This window comes from Octopus sinensis, linkage group LG9 (assembly GCF_006345805.1).
Source record: "Octopus sinensis linkage group LG9, ASM634580v1, whole genome shotgun sequence".
NCBI lineage: Eukaryota > Metazoa > Mollusca > Cephalopoda > Octopoda > Octopodidae > Octopus > Octopus sinensis.
The window spans coordinates 1,707,652-1,727,830 of record NC_043005.1 but is presented as its reverse complement, the minus strand read 5'-3'; the positions used below and the strand labels follow the sequence as shown (position 1 = coordinate 1,727,830).

The window sequence follows — 20,179 nt, the reverse complement described above, 5'->3', positions numbered from 1 at the left end:
ATTTCTCATCACATGTTACAATTCGATTAAAAAATGATTCATTTTTGTGACGAGAAAGTAGCACAATGCAGGCTTCCAAACGTTGCTGTTTTTGATTTTCATTGGGTTCATGTGGAACCCACTTATCTAAATTTTTCACTTTACTAATTTGAATTAGGTGAGTCAATATTGTTTGCTTACTAACACTAAACAACAACGATAATTCACGGACACTTTGAGATGGATCTGACTCAACGGTGGCTTTCAGTTCGTCATTATCCACCTTTGTTTTTGGTCAACCGCGTTGCTCATTTGTGTGGTCAAAGTTACCAGAATGAAATTTTGCAAACCAATTTGATACTGTCTGCTGTGTAATAACATTAGAACGAAATACTCCATTAATATTCAGAGCTGTTTGTGATGCTGTATTTCCAAGAAAGAACTCATATTTCAAAACTGTACAAATTTCTGACTTATCCATCTCTAAACAAAAATAGCAAAAAACGATTTATAAATACTTCATAAAGTGCAAATGGAGTTAGAATAAAGAAATAGATGTGTCAGCTTTCTAGCAAAAAATAAAGATTCTCGAAATATAATAATGGTGCAAAATGAGCAGCTGTCAAAGTTTACCATGGACCTTACTACAAATTTCCTACTTGATGACCTAATGTATATATAAATATATGTGTGTATATATATATATATATATATATATATATATATATATATATTATATATATATATATATATATGTGTGTGTGTGTGGTGTGTGTGTGTGTACCATAGCAACGTCAGTTTACAAAGAACCCATACTTAAAGTTATAGCAGACCAAGATGGAGAGAGGACACTCTTAGCCAGGTCTGAATACCTGAGACTATGTTGGATCAGTCAGAAAACTTATCTCTAATGAATCAATGCCCAAAAATGGTGCTTCTCAAAGTGAGCAGTATGGTGCCCTGAGGTAGACAGAGGAGTTTTATATGGGCAGTGAGGACGAAAGGAGCTGTGGCGTGATGATAAGGATATCTGTATAGATTCTTTTAATGATGACAAAGTTATTTTATTAAAGTCTTCATTATTTTAAAAATGAAGCTGAATTAGGGTAACAGAAGTGTTGATGTATTGTTTGGTTGTTGGTCTGATCAACTGAGACCACAACTGGTCCTCAAAAGAGTTTTGCTATTAAGAAACAGTTGACCAAATGAGTGGGACTTATGAAAGAGCCAACAAGATATTTGGTCAGTCAGAACTACATCTGTAAACACATAGAAACTGATAATCTTCCTAATAATATCTGAAGATACAAGATTAAATTTGGTCAACAAGAAAGCTCACCTGTAACTACCGAACAGAATATACAGGAAAGGTTATCTACTGAAATATTTAAAATTAAAAGATGATATGGGGGAGGTCATTAAGAAAGCTTACCTGTAATGGAACAATATATCAGGTGTGGGGCAATCTTAGCCATTTCTGAATAACCAAGACCCATTTCAGTTAGTTTCCCAGGCAAGTAATTCTCCACCAACACATCACTGGTCTGGGCAAGCTGGTGGAAAATAGAAGACTGTTTCATTGTCTTCGGATATAATTTCTTACAAAAAAACATGAAGACTTATATTCATTAAAGGAAATGAGAGGGACCAAACTTATGATCATGGTTTTCCTAAAGTCCTTTGTGATGTACGTGTGTGTGTGTGTGTGTGAGGGAGAGAGAGAGAGAGAGAGAAACATGAAGCAGTGTACTCCTTTCTAAGGTTTGGTAAGTCAACTATCTGAAGTCCCATGGAAGATCAACAGTATTCAATGTCCGTCTTCGTAGACCAAGGGATTCAAAGTGTGTCATGTGTGAAAGGGCCTGCATGTGGACGTCAGGTTTGAAGTGACACACAATGGTTCACAGGGATCTTATCTCACAAACTGATTCGATCACTCCAGTGAAAGTTATAGCTTTTGTCTACTATTTATGCATCAAACCATGCAGATCTGTAACAAGACTGAATAGTCATCTGAGAGGTCATGGATGGAATGTCAGAAACGCATTGGCACAGTCCTCTGGTTCACCAGCTCCCTCCAACCCATGTCAGCATAGAAAAACATGTTAAATGTTGACGATAGTGTTGTTGTTGATGTCTGTAAGCAAGCCTGTACTGTTGTCTGTGTGCACAATTGTGCATGAATGTTAGTTTCAGAGTTCTAAATAAGGGGTAAATGGTGGGGTGAGGCAAGAGATGAAGATGTCTACGTTGTTACTTTAGATGAGGTGACAATGTAAACATTTTGCTTATTTCAAAAATTTGATAAGATTAGATTTAAATTTCATGGAAGATTAACACGGTCCTTATTAGCACTCAACATCATCATTACCATTATCCTTACCACTACAACCACCATTGCCACCACCAACTACTTATGTCTACCATATCCATGTTACTCTAACCAGTTCCCCACCCCCAACTTAATCTCAACTATCGTTTCCCAAAACTGAATCAAATCAATTAACTGGGAGAGGAAGATGTGGGACCCAAATCTCCATTATCCAAATCAGGCCAAATAGAAAAGGGGAAATGAGATTGACTTGAAATGGGGAGGGGGGGCGGGCGAGAGGATTGAGACATTTATAGTTTGTAATTGTTGTGTAAGTGCCACACAAAAAGCAGCCAGTCCACTCTTGGAGGGGTTGGCATTAGGAAGGGCGTCCAGCCGTAGAAAGCATGTCAGAAGAGAAGCCTTGAGCTTGGTGCAGCTCTCCAGCCTGCTGGCTCTTGTCAAGCTGTCCAACCCTTACCAGCATGAAAAACGGACATCAGATGATGATGATGATGATGTTGTTGTTATTGAGTAACCCTGGTTACCTTTACTTGAGCACATGCATGGCACAGAAATGGTTGCTCAAACATGCCCTTCTATTACCATCATCACCATCACCACTGCTGTTATAGTGGATCCCTTTTACCAAATCTTTAAAACTAGAAGACATGTGGCCCTTAATTGAAAGACAATAAGGAGTTTATAACAGAAGACCTGGTCTTTTTCTTGAGTCGGTTGGGTGAGTAGATGGAAACTCCCTTTTTTTAGGTCTTGTTTAAAGTTTGCTTAATGAGTTTAGGGAATCCAATGGCCAAGAATAAAAGAGGCAATACTATTGGCATTGGTTGTGGTGGTGGTGGCAATGGTGGTGGTGGTGGTGTCAGACTGTAAAAAAAATGGAAATAGGTTGTGTTGGTAGTATCAGAATTTAATGAACTATAACTTCATTAGCATTGCTTAAATAATTAGATTAAACTAATCTGCTACTCAGTGTTACATTGTTGTTGTCCATTATTGCAATGAAATGCAACAATGCAAAACTCTGAGTAACAACAATATTGTTAATCAGAGATTTTAATAAAGATACAAACACTACAATAAACGACCGTAATCCTAACGATGACATTCCATCGTTAAATTAATCTCCACCCCTCCCCCACCCCTCATGCCTCCTGACTTTTTATGCTTTTTTATTCTCCTGATGAAATCATTTCATCGATCGGATCTCCTCGATTTCAGCTGCATTAAACTCCTTCAAATTGGATTATTAGGTGAAGGTCAGTGGCTTAGTGGTTAGAGTATTTGGCTCATAATTGTAAGGTTGTGAGTTCGATTCCTGGTGGTGCATTGTGTCCTTGAGCAAGACACTTTATTTCACTTTATTGCTCTTGTCCACTCAGATGGCAACAATGAGTCGTACCTGTAATTCAAAGGGGCCAGCCTTGTCACATTGTGTCATGCTGAATCTCCCAGACAAGGTAGACATGTCTGTGGAGTACTCAGCCACTTGCACATAAATCTCATGTGAGGGCTGTTCCACGGATCAGGTCAATTAGAACCCCCATCATCATAACTGATGGAGAGCAGTTTATTGGAATATAATGTGATCTGTTAGCAGAGTCCAGTAAAGGAGCTTTCCGAGAGCCACATGGTTCTTTGAATCCATATATTGCACTTTGTATCAAGTACATTTTTTCAGATTTGTAAGCACACACACACACACACACACACACACACACACATATGAGCATACATGCATTTGTGTATGCATGTGCATGTATATTAGTCAAAGATGTACACATCACCAAGGAAACTGCTTCTGAATCCAAACAAAGACACTGTTTGGATGTTTATTCTTCGTCATTGCCATCATTGTCCATACAGTGAATCAATGAAACTCCACTGATGTAAATTATTCAGAAACATCATTCAAAATACTTAATAACAAAAAACACTGATCACAAAAGACACCCAGCACACTACACACGTGTTTGTCTGGCTGTTATGGGTGGCTTGTGTGTTGGACCTCTGACTTGGACTGGTTCAGTGATGATTTGTCACTCTAAGTTGACAGAAAAACAATTGTCACACCAACTCACAACATTCAACTAAAACCACACACACACACACACACAGCTGCACTCCTAACAACTGTTGCACAAATCCCAGTCAACACCACATAACTTACTTCCTAAGTAAAGACAGTGGAAGAAAGAAGTCCAATAACAACAACCTACCTTTCTGATTAAATCTTTGCCTTCAGGTGTCTTTATATCAACAGCAATACTCTGCCAAGAAAAACCATTTATGTAAACTCCAAAAACCTCTGTCAATACACACAGTAGGGGTGGGGGAGCTAAAAATGTGTAGATATGTTCTATAGTTACAGCCTAGAAACACTATAGTATAGCAATACTATAGTTAAAAATAGTAAAAGTATAATAATACTATAGCACAGTATATATATATATATATATATATATATATATATATATATATATATTAGTAAAACGGTAAGATAACAAAAGAAAGAAAGAGACCTCAATATTATGTAAATAGAGGAAACTTATCTATACAATAATATGTTACATTACTCGATAGTCAAGATAAAACTCTGAATATCAGATGCCGAAGTGGAAATCCACAACACCATCTCTTTGATTATCTGGCTATTTGAAAACGCTATGAAAAAATACTGTTATACAAAGGGAAATTGCTGTGTTATAACTCTGCTTGCCTGCGTACTTATACATCGCTTGCATTTTTCGTCATAAAAATGATATAAAAATACATAAAAATATATAAAAAATATATAAAAATATATAAATTGTTTCGACGAAGAAATACGTGGGCCTTACAGAGGGTAACTTCAAGGCCAGGTTCAATAACCACACTTTGAGCTTTAGGCACTGGAACAAAAGAAAAGCAACACAATTATCTAATCATATTTGGTCTTTAAGAGATAAAGGTGTCGATTATAACATACATTGGAAGATTTTGGCCAGATGTAAGCCCTATACTAACGGCAGCGGAAGGTGCAGTCTATGCGACATGGAGAGATGGCTTATCTGGAAAAGCAGCTTAGACCCTACTACATGTCTAAACACAAGGACAGAACTTTTCGGATCATGCCCACATGTGACTAAATTTCTGTTACGTTTTTGGTCCCCTAAAGAAAACAGATAGAACATGCTTTCTATGTTATGTCCCAAGAATATTATATATATTTTTATATATTTTTTATATATTTTTTATGTATTTTTATATCATTTTTATGACGAAAAATGCGAGCGATGTATAAGTACGCAGGCAAGCAGAGTTATAACACAGTAATTTCCCTTCGTATAACGGTATTTTTTCATAGCGTTTTCAAATAGCCAGATAACCGAAGAGATGGTGTTGTGGATTTCCACTTCGGCATCTGAAACTCAGAGTTTTATCTTGACTATCGAGTAATGTAACATATTATTGTATATATAAATATACATATATATATATATTAAAGATTAATAGAGAAGATGGAGCGTGGAATTCCTGTAAGTCGATCCAACGATTAATGCAAAATATCACTAATGACACCTGGCAGCCATAAGTGGTGAATCTGCTCCACAGACGTACGACCAATGACTGACCCTGAAGCAAGGTTTTCATACTGCATTTAATGAATAATTTCAAAACCTTCATTCTTTACATTATTTACATTATTTACATTTGGCAGATATTTGTCCTTATCTTGTTTGTTGTTAACACAACGTTTCAGCTGATGTATTCTCCAGCTTTCATCAGGTGTCTTGGAGAAATTTCAAACCTTGGTTCTCATTCCTAAAGTATTTTTCGATGTTATTATTATTATTATTATTATTATAATTCAAGTTACTGACTGGAATTGAACTCAGAATCTTGGTGTTAGTAACCCATGCTCTTAACCACTATGCCATATGCCCGTGAGCATATGGCATAGTGGTTAAGAGCGTGGGCTACTAACACCAAGATTCCGAGTTCAATTCCAAGCAGTGACCTGAACAATAATAATAATAATAACAACAACATCAAAAAATACCTTAGTAATGAGAATCCAGGTCCAAAATTTCCCCAAGACGCCTAATGAAGGCTGGATGGTATATCAGTCGAAACATATTACAACAAACAAGATGAGGACAAATATCTGTCAAATTAAATAATGTACATAATTCCTCATCTCTTAAATATAGAGCTGCTTAATTCTTTAACTTTAAATTTGACTTACAGATATATATATTTTTTTTTTCTGAAGTCTGTGATGTGTTGTATTGACAGACTTACACTTAAAATTGCAGCATTTTTAATAAAAACTTCTTAGTTACTATGGTGACAACACTACCTACCAATCTATCTTTGACACACACACTCTCCAGCCTTGTCACATTCTGTGTCGTGCTGAATCTCCTTGAGAACTACATATTAATTTCACTTGCACATTAATTTCACTCTCACAAGCAGGCTTTTCCTTTGATTGGATCAACTGGAAGCCTCATTGTCAAAACTGATAGAGTGCTGACAAAACTTTCTGCATTGGTATTTCAAGTCAGTAAGATAAGCTCTACTTGGTTCCTTGATCTTTTTTCTGCCTAAGCATTCTTCCTGGTATATTTCAAACAAAGGAATTCCTACATGGTCACTCAACCTTCTCGACATAGCAATCCAATCTCCATCAAATCACACATCTTAAAGCCTTAAACTTTCTGCAATACTGAGAAATATCAAGTAATATTCCTACCACCCAGACATTTTATCCATAACAGAACCTCTAACCTGTTCTCATATAAAGAGATCTTTGATAAAGCAGCCTCCTTTTGCATTAATTCCATCTCTAATCTACCTGCTCATTACAGACAGGCAGTTAGGCAGACCAGTAGAAAGATATACACTCTCAAATACAAACCTTTTTATTCCGGTTGACCGAGAGGAAGTAGGTACTCTCTGAACTTCGAAATGGTGGACCCCATGTCCTTGTGTCATCTCCACAACCTTCGATAGAAGAAGAAGAAAAAGAAGAGGAGGAGGAAGAGGGTTTCAAATTTTAGCACAAGGGGAGCTGGGTAAGTCGATTGCATCGACCCCAGTTCTTGACTTGTATTTATTTTATTGACCCTGAAAGAATGAAAGGCAAAGTCAACCTCGGCAGAATTTGAACTCAAAATGTAAGGACAGATGAAATGCTGCTGAGCATTTTGTCCAGGATGCTAATGAGTCTGCCAGAACATCACCTTCATAATAATAATAATGACAACAACAACAGCAACCACAACACAGGTAGTAGCAAAATTTGTAATAACAGTCAGTTGGTTCTAATCGTTTTGTAGCCACAAAAGTCATTAAAACAGTTCATAATTATGAAATTAATACTAGAGACATCGGTAATGACAGAACTAGGATAAAGAGGACCACTAGGGATGAATAAGGAAGGCTCTATGCGTTCACTTGAGATGCTAACAGTAGTAGCTAAATCTCCTTGAAATTACAACCAACCATCTGAAAAAGTGGAAACATATTTTATGATGTAGTCTTAGATATCCTACAATTTGAAACAAAGGGAAGATGGTCGTGGTTGGAGTGCCTATTATCAAGGTCTGCATTTGAACAACAACAGTATGAATAGAATTGGTAACAACAGAATCAGCCATGAAGACTGTGAATAATAGGAATGGGAAACAAAGAATCAGTGACAAAACACAGTTAAAATAGAGTTGAGAATGGCAGAGTCAAGAGTCAAAAGTTACAACAAGGGTGCATAGTATAACAGGGAGTATAGCATAATAAAGTATACAGCATGATTATGTATGATATAAGAGAGTGTGAAGCATAACAGCATTTATAGCAAACAGTCTGTAATGATAGAGATGCTAACGGATGAGTATATAAGCGCAGAATCAGTAATAACATAGTAATGATGTATAACAACATGATAGAATAATGGCACAGTCGATAATGAAACAATAATGAGAGACAATAATATAGCAGTAATGACACATTTGATATTAATAATGCATTAAAACACACAAATAACCGTAATTACACAGTAATAAGTCAGTGAGTAAGAATATGGTGATGACATAGCAGATAATGATATATTGAATGGTGAGACAGTAACAACTCAATAAAAACATCTTGAGCAGTGATAATAAAGTTTTAATTAGTAATTAAATTGTCAGTAATGACAGTAATTATAAAGACATTAGTTTTTACATTAATCATTTTATTTAATCATATTAAAATAGGCACAGGAATGGCTGTGTGGTAAGCACCTTGCTTACTAACCACATGGTTCTGGGTTTAGTCCCACTGCGTGGCACCTTGGGCAAGTGTCTTCTACTATAGCCTCGAGCTGACCAAAGCCTTGTGAGTGGATTTGGTAGATGGAAACTGAAAGAAGCCCGTTGTATATATGTATATGTATATATATGTATGTGTGTTTGTATGTCTGTGTTTGTCCCTACAACATCGCTTGACAACTGATGCTGGTGTGTTTGTGTCCCCGTAACTTAGCGGTTCAGCAAAAGAGGCCGATAGAATAAGTACTAGGCTTACAAAGAATAAGTCCTGGGGTCAATTTGCTCAACTAAAGGCGGTGCTCCAACATGGTCGCAGTCAAATGACTGAAACAAGTAAAAGAGTAAAATAACCAATTATTTAATTCTATACAAAGGACAGAATAATGGTACAGTTAGTAATGACATTGTAAGGACACAGTGAATAACAACATCCCAATAAGGACTCACAAATGTCACAATAGCAATACAGTAATGATATGCGTAATGATGACGTTATCAGTAAAGACCTGATAATCAAGCCAGGTACTTATTCTATTGGTCGCATTTGTTGAACCATTAAGTGATGAGGATGTAAACACACCAACACTGGCTGCCAAGCAGTGGTAAGGGACAAACAGACACAAAGACACTCAAATATATATATATATATCCAACAGGCTTCTTTCAGTTTCTGTCTACCAAATCCACTCACAAGGCTTTGGTTGACCCAAGGCTATAGTAGAAGACACTTGCCCAAGGTGCCAAGCAGTGGAATTGAACCTGGAGTCATGTGGCTGGAAACAAAGCCTCTTACCACAGACCCACGCTTGCACCTCCACAAACTCACATAAACATACCTGGTCTCTCCACTTTAATTACTTCTGCTCCCATATCTGCCAGAATCATTGTACAGTAAGGACCAGCCAGGATTCTATACAATAACAACAACAACAACAAAAATAACAACAATAATAACGGTTTCAAATTTTTGCACAAGGCCAGCAATTTCGGGGGGTGGGTCAAGTTGATTACATCGACTCCAGTGACCAAAAGGTATTTATTTCATTGACCCCCAAAAGGATGAAAGGCAAAGTCAATCTTGGTGATTTGAACTCAGATTGAAAGAAATGCCACTTAACATTTGGTCCAACATGCTGACACTTCTGCCAGATCATTGACTTAATAATAATGAGGAGAAGAAGAAGAAGAAGAAGAAGAAGAAGAAGAAGAAGAAGAAGAAGAAGAAGAAGAAGAAGAAGAAGAATGATAATAATGATAAGAAGAAGAAGAAGAATGATGATAATAGTAGTAATAATAATAATAATAACAATAATAATAATAATAACAATAATAATAATAACAATAATAATAATAATAATAATAATAGGAATAATAATTTCAAACTTTAGCACAAGGCAAGCAATTCCAGGGGAAGGATTAAGACAATTTCATCAACCCCAATGTGCAACTGGTACTTGTGATATCAACCCTGGAAAGATGAAGGGTAAAGTTGATCTTGGTAGGATGCCAATTCAAAACATAAAAAGTTGGAAGAAATGTCACAAAAAATTTTGTCTGATGCCTTCCATGTCTGATGCCAATTAGCTATTGTCACCAATCCAACAAGATTAATACAACTATGTCACATGACATCACAACAACAGGCATTCTTGTGGGGTCCATCCATAAGTTCAGGAAGGAAATTTACTTGAGGGGTTGTGAGTCCAGATCCACCCAGGATGTTCAAAGTGTTTTCGTTGCATCACAAAATATTTTAGGGGAGAACAAGAGCATCCCCTGAACCCGGCCTCCCCTGTTCCAGAGCTTAGGGGGTCCATCATACTTAAGTATTATAATTAACAGCAAAGAATTATTTGAGTGAAATCAAACTAAAATTTCCCAGTTTCCAAAACCCTTCACAACCAATCCCAACTCAGTCCCTTCCCTTCTGTTCAGCCATCAGTTCTGCTCCCTTCAAAATCAGGCTTTCAAATTGTTTCTAATTAACATCCTTATATTTTATGCTCCAGCATGGGCCAAAGCTACATCAGCAGATTTCCATGAAAGGAAAACTAAAGTGACATTCTCCCGTTTAAGAACAATTCTTTCCTCACCTTGTAGTGGTAAAGCAGCAAACTTTGACCAAAGGTCAAAGAGGGATGGACACCTGGAGTCCAGGGTCTTCAAGGGGACAGCTGGTATCAAGAGTGTCAAAAGGTGGACATGCATGGTGTCTACTGCATCCCCAACAGGACACTCAGCCTTTACATCATCATCAACTGCTGCTGCTGCTGCAACTACTACTACTACTACTACTACTACTACTACTACTACTAGTACTACTACTGCTGCTGCTGCTGCTGCTACTACTACTATCTTTGTTATTCAGCTTTCTTCCATCCTAACTTGATTCTTTTTCTCTTTCTCCCTCCTTCTTAGCATTTTTCTCAACTATTCCACCCCCACCTCTTCCACCCCCACCTCTTCCACCCCCCACCTCTTCTCCAACTTTTTCTAACTGCATTTATGTCTCACTATTTCTTCCTCTCACACACACAAAACCTCAACATGCACTGCACAAAATACCGCCCACATAGTGGGGAGCATTCACACACACACACACACACACACACACACACACACAGTCAAATTTCTGCCTTAACTGTTTCTGTCAGCTGGACAATTAATGTCAACATGATTTTTGGTAAACAGAAGGTCAAAAGTCAAAGGTCACATTGAAATGCTAATCGAATCATTGAAATTCTCCCAACTTCTTCTCATCTTGAATGTCAGCATCCCTTCCCTCCTCCCGCGCCCACCCACACCATCACTTCCTCCCACGCATACAAGTGCGCACACACACACATGCATACAAGTGCGCACACACATACACATACACACAAGCATACAACTTATACACACATTAATTCAAAACTTATAACTAGATTTAAAATACACATTCATACACATTTATAAACAGATACATACATACACATACACATCACACACACACACAAACGCAAAGCACTCATCATTTTACATAAATATATAAAAGCATTGCAACACAACCACACAACTATTTACACACTCGTGCACCAGCAAGCACCTGTCCTCTCCCCACCCCCTCACCCACCACCACCACCTCCACCACCACACATGAACCCGTGTCCTTCTTTTCATTGGGATGGGTGTTGCTAAAAACGGTGCAGAAAGTGCCAACGATGCCAACCCCCTGCCCCCTGGATGTATAAAAGTGGGAGTGGCAGGGTGAAAGGAACATCATATAATTTATGAATGTTTCATTGGAGCTGAACCCTAAAATATTCCCCTGGGGAAAGTCCTTCATTGGGTGAAACCTTTCCTGGGGAAACGCATTCACTGGGGCCAAATGTCTTGTGAACAAAAACTATAGAAACAGATGTTAATCATCATCATCATCATCGTCGTCATTTAATGTCTGTTTCGGGTTGCTGGCATGGGTTGGATGGTTTGACAGGAGCTGGCAAGGCTGGAGAGCTGCACCAGGTTTCAATTATCTGTTTGGGCATGGTTTCCACAGCTGGATGCCCTTCTTAATACCATCTGCTCTACAGAGTGTACTGGGCGCTTTATATGTGGCACCAGCACAGGTGTTTGTTGTGTGGCACCAACACAGATGCTTTGCACAGGGCAGTAAAACCAATAATAATAAAGTCTAGAGATAGAGCAGAAGCTGTTTTGTATATTAAAGGTAGTAATGGTCACTCATGTCCTTGAGTTGAGAGATAAACCAGTTGAATGGATTCAGACACTGGACATGGATTTATGAAACTGTAGATAGGTTTTACATTCAAATCCACAGCAGGCACATCATTCTGTAGTGTAAGATCTAGACTAGCTTTCATACAAAATGTTTATCCAAAGTCATTAGGAAGATGAGTTGGAAGGCAGAATCTTGGATTGGTCATTTAACTATAACCAGTTAATAAATGGTACAGCATGGCCATAAAGTTAAAAAGTTTACTTCCTACCCACATGGTTTTGGGTTCAATTTCACTGTGCAGCAGTTTGGGAAAGTGTGTTCTACTATAGCACTGGGTCAGCCAGAACCTTGTGAGTGGATTTGGTAGACAAAAACTGAAAGAAGCTCATGGTACACTCACACACACACACACAGTTTAGAGCAAAATGCCACATAAGAAACCACTGGGATGGCTTCAATAAACTATATTTGTATTGAGTATTTCTCCAGATTACTACCCAACAACAGCTCTCACTCTCTCTCTCTCTCTCTCTCTCTCTCTCTCTCTCTCTCTCTCTCCTTTCACTCTCTCTCTCTCTCTCTCCTTTCACTCTCTCTCTCTTTCCATGTGTGTGTATTACACAACAATACATTTGCTGGTGTGATAAATCTCAGCAAACTAGATTTCATGTCATCAAAGTAAGGATGATTGAAGCAAAAATGTGTGCCTTTGTTTCTAGCCATTCTTGGACACTGCAAAGAGAAGAGTATTTGCTGCAGGGTTTTTTTTTATCTTATCTTAGTGAAAAAATTTGTAAGTACAGAAACAAATGTGTATGTGTGTGTGTGTGTGTGTGTGTGTGTGTGTGAGAGAGAGAGAGAGAGAGAGAGAGAGAGTGAGAGAGACCATCATTTCAAAGCCCACTTTTTCAGTATTTGCTATTCATTTCATGGTGCTGTGTGGCCGTGGCACCATGCAAGAGACACACCAATTGTGAAAGAGTTATTTACTTGCCTCGTTAAGTCAATAATTCTGACACCAGAAAGGAATTGTTGCCGACACTGCCGTGAGGAATTCTTTCCCCCTGAAAAAGAAATATTCACAAAATCATTTCACACAACTCGAGACACAAACGTACAATATTTATTTTCATATTCTTCTAAGTTAATCACAGTGACCTTACATGTGTGTGGGGGGGGGTGTAGGACACATGGCTTAGTGGTTAGGGTGTTGCACTAGTGATCAAGCAGTCCTGATTTCAATTCCTATACCAGGTAGTGCGTTGTGTTCTTGAGAAAAACACTTCATCTCACATTGCTCTGCTATCACTTTGACACCTGACTCATGGCATACCTGTGTGCACCTGTTCAGACATCAATTTAAATGAGGGAGTGAGCTAATGTGCTGCAGCATGACCATTTGATCACAATAAACAAATCATTTGTGCAGGTCATTCGGTGAAAGCTGAATGCTCATATACATTGTCTTCAGCATATATATATATATATATATATATATATATATATATATATATATATATGTATATATATATTATATTATATATATATATATATATCTATATATATATATATATATATATATATATTATAATATATATATATATATATATATAATATATAATATATATAATATATATATATATATATAGATATATATATATATATAATATATATATATATATATTATATATATATATATATATATGTATATATATATATATATCTATATATATATATATAAATAATATATATATATATATATTATATAATATATATATATATATATATATATATATATATATATATATATGTATGTATATATATCTATATATATAAAACTCAACTTGTGTGTGTGTCTGTGTGTTTAACTTCCCGGCACATCTCCTCCTAGCCAACAAATCATAGAACCACCAAAAATGGGTCACTTAAAGTTTAGGCGAATGAAAATTGAACTGCGCTATTTCTGTTCCGAAATTCATCTCACAAGTGCAAAAATCGATGATGTTTGTTTAGGCCTTATAGATTATAGATTAAAGTTTGAGCATTGAAGGAGGTAACTCTAGAAAAACTATCAATGTTAGGGAGTAGCCTCCCTTGGAAGAAATAATGGCTGAGTGATAGAATGACATAAGATAGCGAGTGGAGTGAGAGTGGTGTGAGGGGATAGGGGAAATCTATATATATAAAACTCAACTTGTGTGTCTGTGTGTTTAACTTCCCGGCACATCTCCTCCTAGCAAACAAATCGTAGAACCACCAAAAATGGGTCACTTAAAGTTTAGGAGAATGAAAATTGAACTGCACTATTTCTATTCCAAAATTCATCTCGCAAGTGCAAAAATCGATAATGTGTTTGTTTAGGCCTTATCCCATGTATTGAACAGTGAACCTTACTCAGTCAGCTGTTTGACGTGAACTGTGTTCACCACGCATGCAAGCATGCGTAAATTGCATGAAAAATAAAAAAATCAAGACATAGAAACAAATTGCCGTAAACATCGTAGAAATTGGCAAAGAAATGAATTTTCGGGATGCAGCCTGGAGGGGTTTTTCGTATTAATCGTTTGGACTTTGTGAACACATAACAATTGTTTTCATAACATTTTTAACGCTTTGAATTAAATGTGACCATTTTGCGTTGAGTATGCAGTTTGAATCACTTTAACCAAATTTTAGCAGGCCGGATTTTTGATCATCACGATACATCGCCAGCGACTCCCTGAAACTCTCCCCAGAAATCTCTGTTGAGAAATGCTGATCTAAAAGAATAATTCAACAATGCAATTATTTGATCAACAAAAATTTATGAAACGCTTCTACGTACTTCCTATTGAGGAAATGGAACACATAAGCGTAAAAATAGAGGGCATTAAATGCTTAATTTTAAAACCAAAATAATTGAATTTTGATTGAACTTCATCCAAGTTTAGCTTAATTCACGCATGCATAGAACGCATGAGCACAAAAGCCAGGCAATACTGCTAGTATATGTATATATATATATATATATATATATATATATATATATGTATATATATATATATATGTATGTATATACCGGAGTAAATGTGAAACAAGGTGGAAAAAAAGAGTACTCAAATACCAGGGGTAGAGTAATATGCTTTATTTAAACGCAGCAGAAATTCAACAAAACCTGTTACTCTGAGTTTCTGCTGCTTTTAAATAAAGTATATATATGTATATATATATGTGTGTAGCCAGTACCGCATCGACTGGCCTCCGTGCTGTGGGCACGTAACAAGCACCATCCGATCGTGGCCGTTTGCCAGCCTCATCTGGCACCTGTGTCGGTGGCACATAAAAACACCATCCGAGCGTGGCCGTCTGCCAGCCTTGTCTGGCACCTGTGTCGGTGGCACATAAAAACACCATCCGAGCGTGGCCGTCTGCCAGCCTCGTCTGGCACCTGTGTCGGTGGCACATAAAAAACACCATCCGAGCGTGGCCGTCTGCCAGCCTCGTCTGGCACCTGTGTCGGTGGCACATAAAAACACCATCCGAGCGTGGCCGTTTGTCAGCCTCGTCTGGCACCTGTGTCGGTGGCACATAAAATCACCCACTACACTCTCGGAGTGGTTGGCGTTAGGAAGGGCATCCAGCTGTAGAAACACTGCCAGATCTGACTGGACTGGTGCAGCTTTCGGGCTCCCCAGACCCCAGTTGAACCGTCCAACCCATGCTAGCATGGAAAGCGGACGTTAAATGATGATGATGATGATGATGATGATGATATATATATATATGCATGCATATTTATATATATATATATATAAATATATTAGTGCAAAATCATATAACCATGTTGGAGGGTAATTGGACAGAAAATTCACTCGAAAAAATAAATTACAGAACTCAGTGCAAATGGAGAGTAATTTTTAATAGCTTTCAATGAAACCCTCCAATTCCCAGGGCTCAGAGTTGCTCATTTCCAAACAGCTTCTGGGAAACCAAGCCTGGTTTTCTTTTGAATATTTATTCTCCAAATACTTTTTGAATATTCAGAAATGAGCAACTCAAGGCACTATAAATCAGAGCCTTTCGATTATGATATCTATATATATATACCCAAAAATACATACATACATACTTATACATCATTATCCTCATCATTATTGTCATCATCATAATTTAATATCCGTTGTCCATGCTGGCATGGGTTGGATGGTTTAACCAGGGCTGGTAATCTGGAGGACTACACCAGACCCCAGTTTGGCATGGTTTTCTAAGGCTGGATGCTCTTCTAATGCCAACCACTTCAAAAGTGTAATGGGTGCTTTTATGTGCCACTGGCATGAGTGTCATTTGTGTGACACCAGTATCTGCCACAACTGCAGTTTTTCTTGGCTTGATGGGTCTTCTTCTCAAGTGCGACATAATGTCAAAGGTCTTGGTCATTGCCTCCGTGAGGCCCAGCACTCGAAAGGAACTCAGCCACTTTGCCTCCCTGAGGCCCAACGCTTGAAAGAAACTCAACCACTTTGCATTTGTGATTCCCAATCCTCGAAAAGTGCTCTTTACATGCCACCAGCATGAGTGCCAGCTACGTGACCCCAGCATTGGCCATTACCATGACTTCACTTGTCTTGACGGGTCTTCTCAAGCACAACACATCACAAAAGTTCTTGGTCACTAGTCCATTGCCTTTGTGAGGGTCAAAGTTCGAAAATCACGCTTCACCACCTCATCCCATGTCTTCCTGGGTCTACCTCTACCACAGGTTCCCTCCACAGTTAGAGATTGGCACTTCTTTACACAGCTGTCTTCATCTATACACATCACGTGATCATACTGGTGCAGCCGTCTCTCTTGCACACCACACCTGATGCCCCTCATGCCTGACTTTTCTCTCAAGATGCTTACACGCTGTTGAACATGCACACTGGCATTGCACATCCAGTGAAACAGACTGGCTTCGTTTCTTTCAAGCTTATGAATGTCCTCCATATACATGTATAAATATATATATATATATATATGACCATTGCCAGCGGTCTTGACCGCTGGTTCTTGACCGTTGTCAGCGCCGCTCCGACTGGCCTCGTGGCACGTAAAAGCACCATCCATTCGTGTCCGTTGCCAGCCTCGCCTGGCCCCCGTGCCGGTGGCACGTAAAAGCACCATCCGTTCATGGCCGTTTGCCAGCTCCGTCTGGCACCTGTGCGGGTGGCATGTAAAAAGCACCCACTACACTCACGGAGTGGTTGGCGTTAGGAGGGGCATCCAGCTGTAGAAACACTGCCAGATCTGACTGGGCCTGACGAAGCCTTCCATCTTCACAGACCCCAGTTGAACCGTCCAACCCATGCTAGCATGGAAAGCGGACGCTAGATGATGATGATGATATATATATATATATATATATACCTGACACTTGCGGAAGAGAAAGACCCAGGAAGACATGGGATGAAGTGGTGAGGACTGGTCACAGGATGTTCGGACTCACGAAAGAAATAATACTGGACGGAAAGGTCTGGTGATATGAGGTTGTAGAGAAGACCCATTCTAGAAGCGTTGTCCCACAATAAGACTTTCACACATCCTAATCCTCAACAAACCAAACTACATCCACCCCATCCACTTTGCTCCCCAAACTGCTTCTCTTCTCTTCTTTTTCCTCTTCATACACAACCATTATTTCCCCCTCCCCAATCCAATTGGTCCTACTCAGCTTCCCCCTGTCCACTTCCACCCCTACATACCCACGTTCTAACCACTTACAGCATTCCCCACCCCCACTCCCCCACCCAGTCCTCACTACCCTGTTCATTGCATCACTGCTTCCCCCCATCCCTTCCCCCCTCTATATACCCAGATTCTCACCACTCACAACTCCTTGGTGATACCCTTACCAGCACGGAAGGTGGATGTTAAACGATGATGATGATATATATATATAAATATTACACACACACATACATACGTAATACATACATACACACACACATACAAACATATATGTGAATACATCCATGCACATGCATACATACATATAGAATTATAGCCTTTTCAGTCTTAAAATGATTTCAGCCACCTTTACTATTTCATATATATATATATCATCATCATCATCATTTAATGTCCGTCTTCCATACTAGCATGAGCAGGACCCATATATATATGTATATGTATATACTTTGATACTTTGATACTTTGATACTTTGATAGGTTTCAGCCATTATTGGCCCAGGCCATGTCTAACTTAATAGCACCACCTGGTGAAGTCTTTCAAGTCAGAATTTGGGCACTATGGCCCACTCAAGTAGAGAGTTATTGTTTACAGAGACATATCCGGGTGTAGGGGGTTTATCCGGGATTTCTTGAAGGAATCTGTCCAAAGACTTCTTGAACCCTATAGGGTCAGTTTCTGTTTTAATGTGTTTTGGTGTAATGTTAAAGAGAGCGGGGCCAATTGAGGTGAAATAATTGTGCCGTATTGTTGTTATGAGATGAGAGTGCGATTTTTGTTTTGGGCGGATGGCACGGGGCCCAAGCCTTGGATGTACCTTAAAGGTGATGCCAACATCATTTGGGCAATGCTGATGGAATATTTTCCACATCATGCAGATGATGTAGCGCTCACGACGACGTTGGAGAGAATAGAGTTTTAGCTTTTCTAGTCGACCCCAATAGTCGAGGCCTGTCATGCCATCTATCTTTTTTGTGATTGCCCTTTGGGGTGCTTCAACTTTTATGATACCTTGTATTGTGTGGGGAGACCACAGTGGACAACAGTATTCAAGGTGGGGTCTGGCAAAAGTGGAGAAGAGAAGGATAATGGTGTGGATATCTCTCGACTGGAAAGTTCTGAGAATCCAGGAACACATTCTGCGGGCCATGTCAACTTTGGTGTTTATATGAGTGGCCCAGCTTATGTTGTTGTCCACAATTACTCCCAAGTCTCTGATATTGTTGGATGCCATGAGAGTTTCACCTGAAGGAAGGGAGTATGGGAGTTTCAGGGCAAACTCTTTTCCAAAGTGGATTAACTCAAATTTATCCTCATTCAGCAGCATATTGTTTTTTTCTGCCTATTGGATAACAGCCAGTAGATCTGACTGAAGGCATGTCCGGTCACTCGCCTCATTTATGACCTTCTGTAGCTTGGAATCATCTGCAAAGATTTTTATGTTGCTGTGCTTGATGATGTCATTAATGTCATTAATGTAAATGATGAAAAGAAGTGGGCCCAGCACAGTGCCTTGCGGAACGCCACTACTGACTTTGGCTGGGCTTGATTTTACCCCTTCAACTACAACATGTTGAGATCTGTCTGTCAGGAAACACTTGATCCATTTCAGTAACTTTCCAGAGACACCAATGTTGGATAGTTTTTTCAATAGGATCTTGTGATCGACCCTGTCGAAGGCCTTACTGAAATCAAGGTAGGTGACATCAGTGTTGGAGCCCTCTCCCAAAGCTCTCAAAATGTCCTCAAAGTGATGCAGGAGCTGCGTTAGGCAGTCCCTTCCATTACGGAACCCATGTTGGTTGGAGATCAGCCGTCTGTTGCTTTCCATAAATTGGGTTATTCGAGATCTCACCACCCTCTCAAATACCTTGATGATATGAGAGGTGAGTGAGATCGGACAGTAGTTCACTGCAAGGGACTTGTTTCCCTTTTTGAAAACTGGGACAACAGACTGGGACAGAAGGTTTTTTGGAATATAGCCAGCATCCAGTGAGTTTCTCCACAGATTAGCAAGGGGAGATGCAAGTTGGTGTCGACACACCTTCAGGACACAAGCAGGGAACCTATCAGGGCCTACTGCTGAATTGTGTTTTATTTCGTTTATCGCCGCTAAGACATCAGGGGCACTAAACGTTATGTCCGAT

General features: G+C 38.8%; 1 protein-coding gene across 1 annotated transcript in view; it reads right to left on the bottom strand.

Moving 5' to 3' along the window:
- Positions 1–20,179, bottom strand: part of LOC115215758 (succinate--hydroxymethylglutarate CoA-transferase) — a 61,610-nt gene that overhangs the window by 21,153 nt on the left and 20,278 nt on the right. The window contains exons 2-6 of the mRNA XM_036505721.1: positions 13,320–13,389; positions 9,441–9,514; positions 7,215–7,300; positions 4,531–4,581; positions 1,412–1,532 (exon numbers count right to left, since the gene is read on the bottom strand). Coding sequence (XP_036361614.1) covers positions 1,412–1,532; positions 4,531–4,581; positions 7,215–7,300; positions 9,441–9,514; positions 13,320–13,389 — 402 coding nt within the window. The remainder of the gene's footprint in view (positions 1–1,411; positions 1,533–4,530; positions 4,582–7,214; positions 7,301–9,440; positions 9,515–13,319; positions 13,390–20,179) is intronic.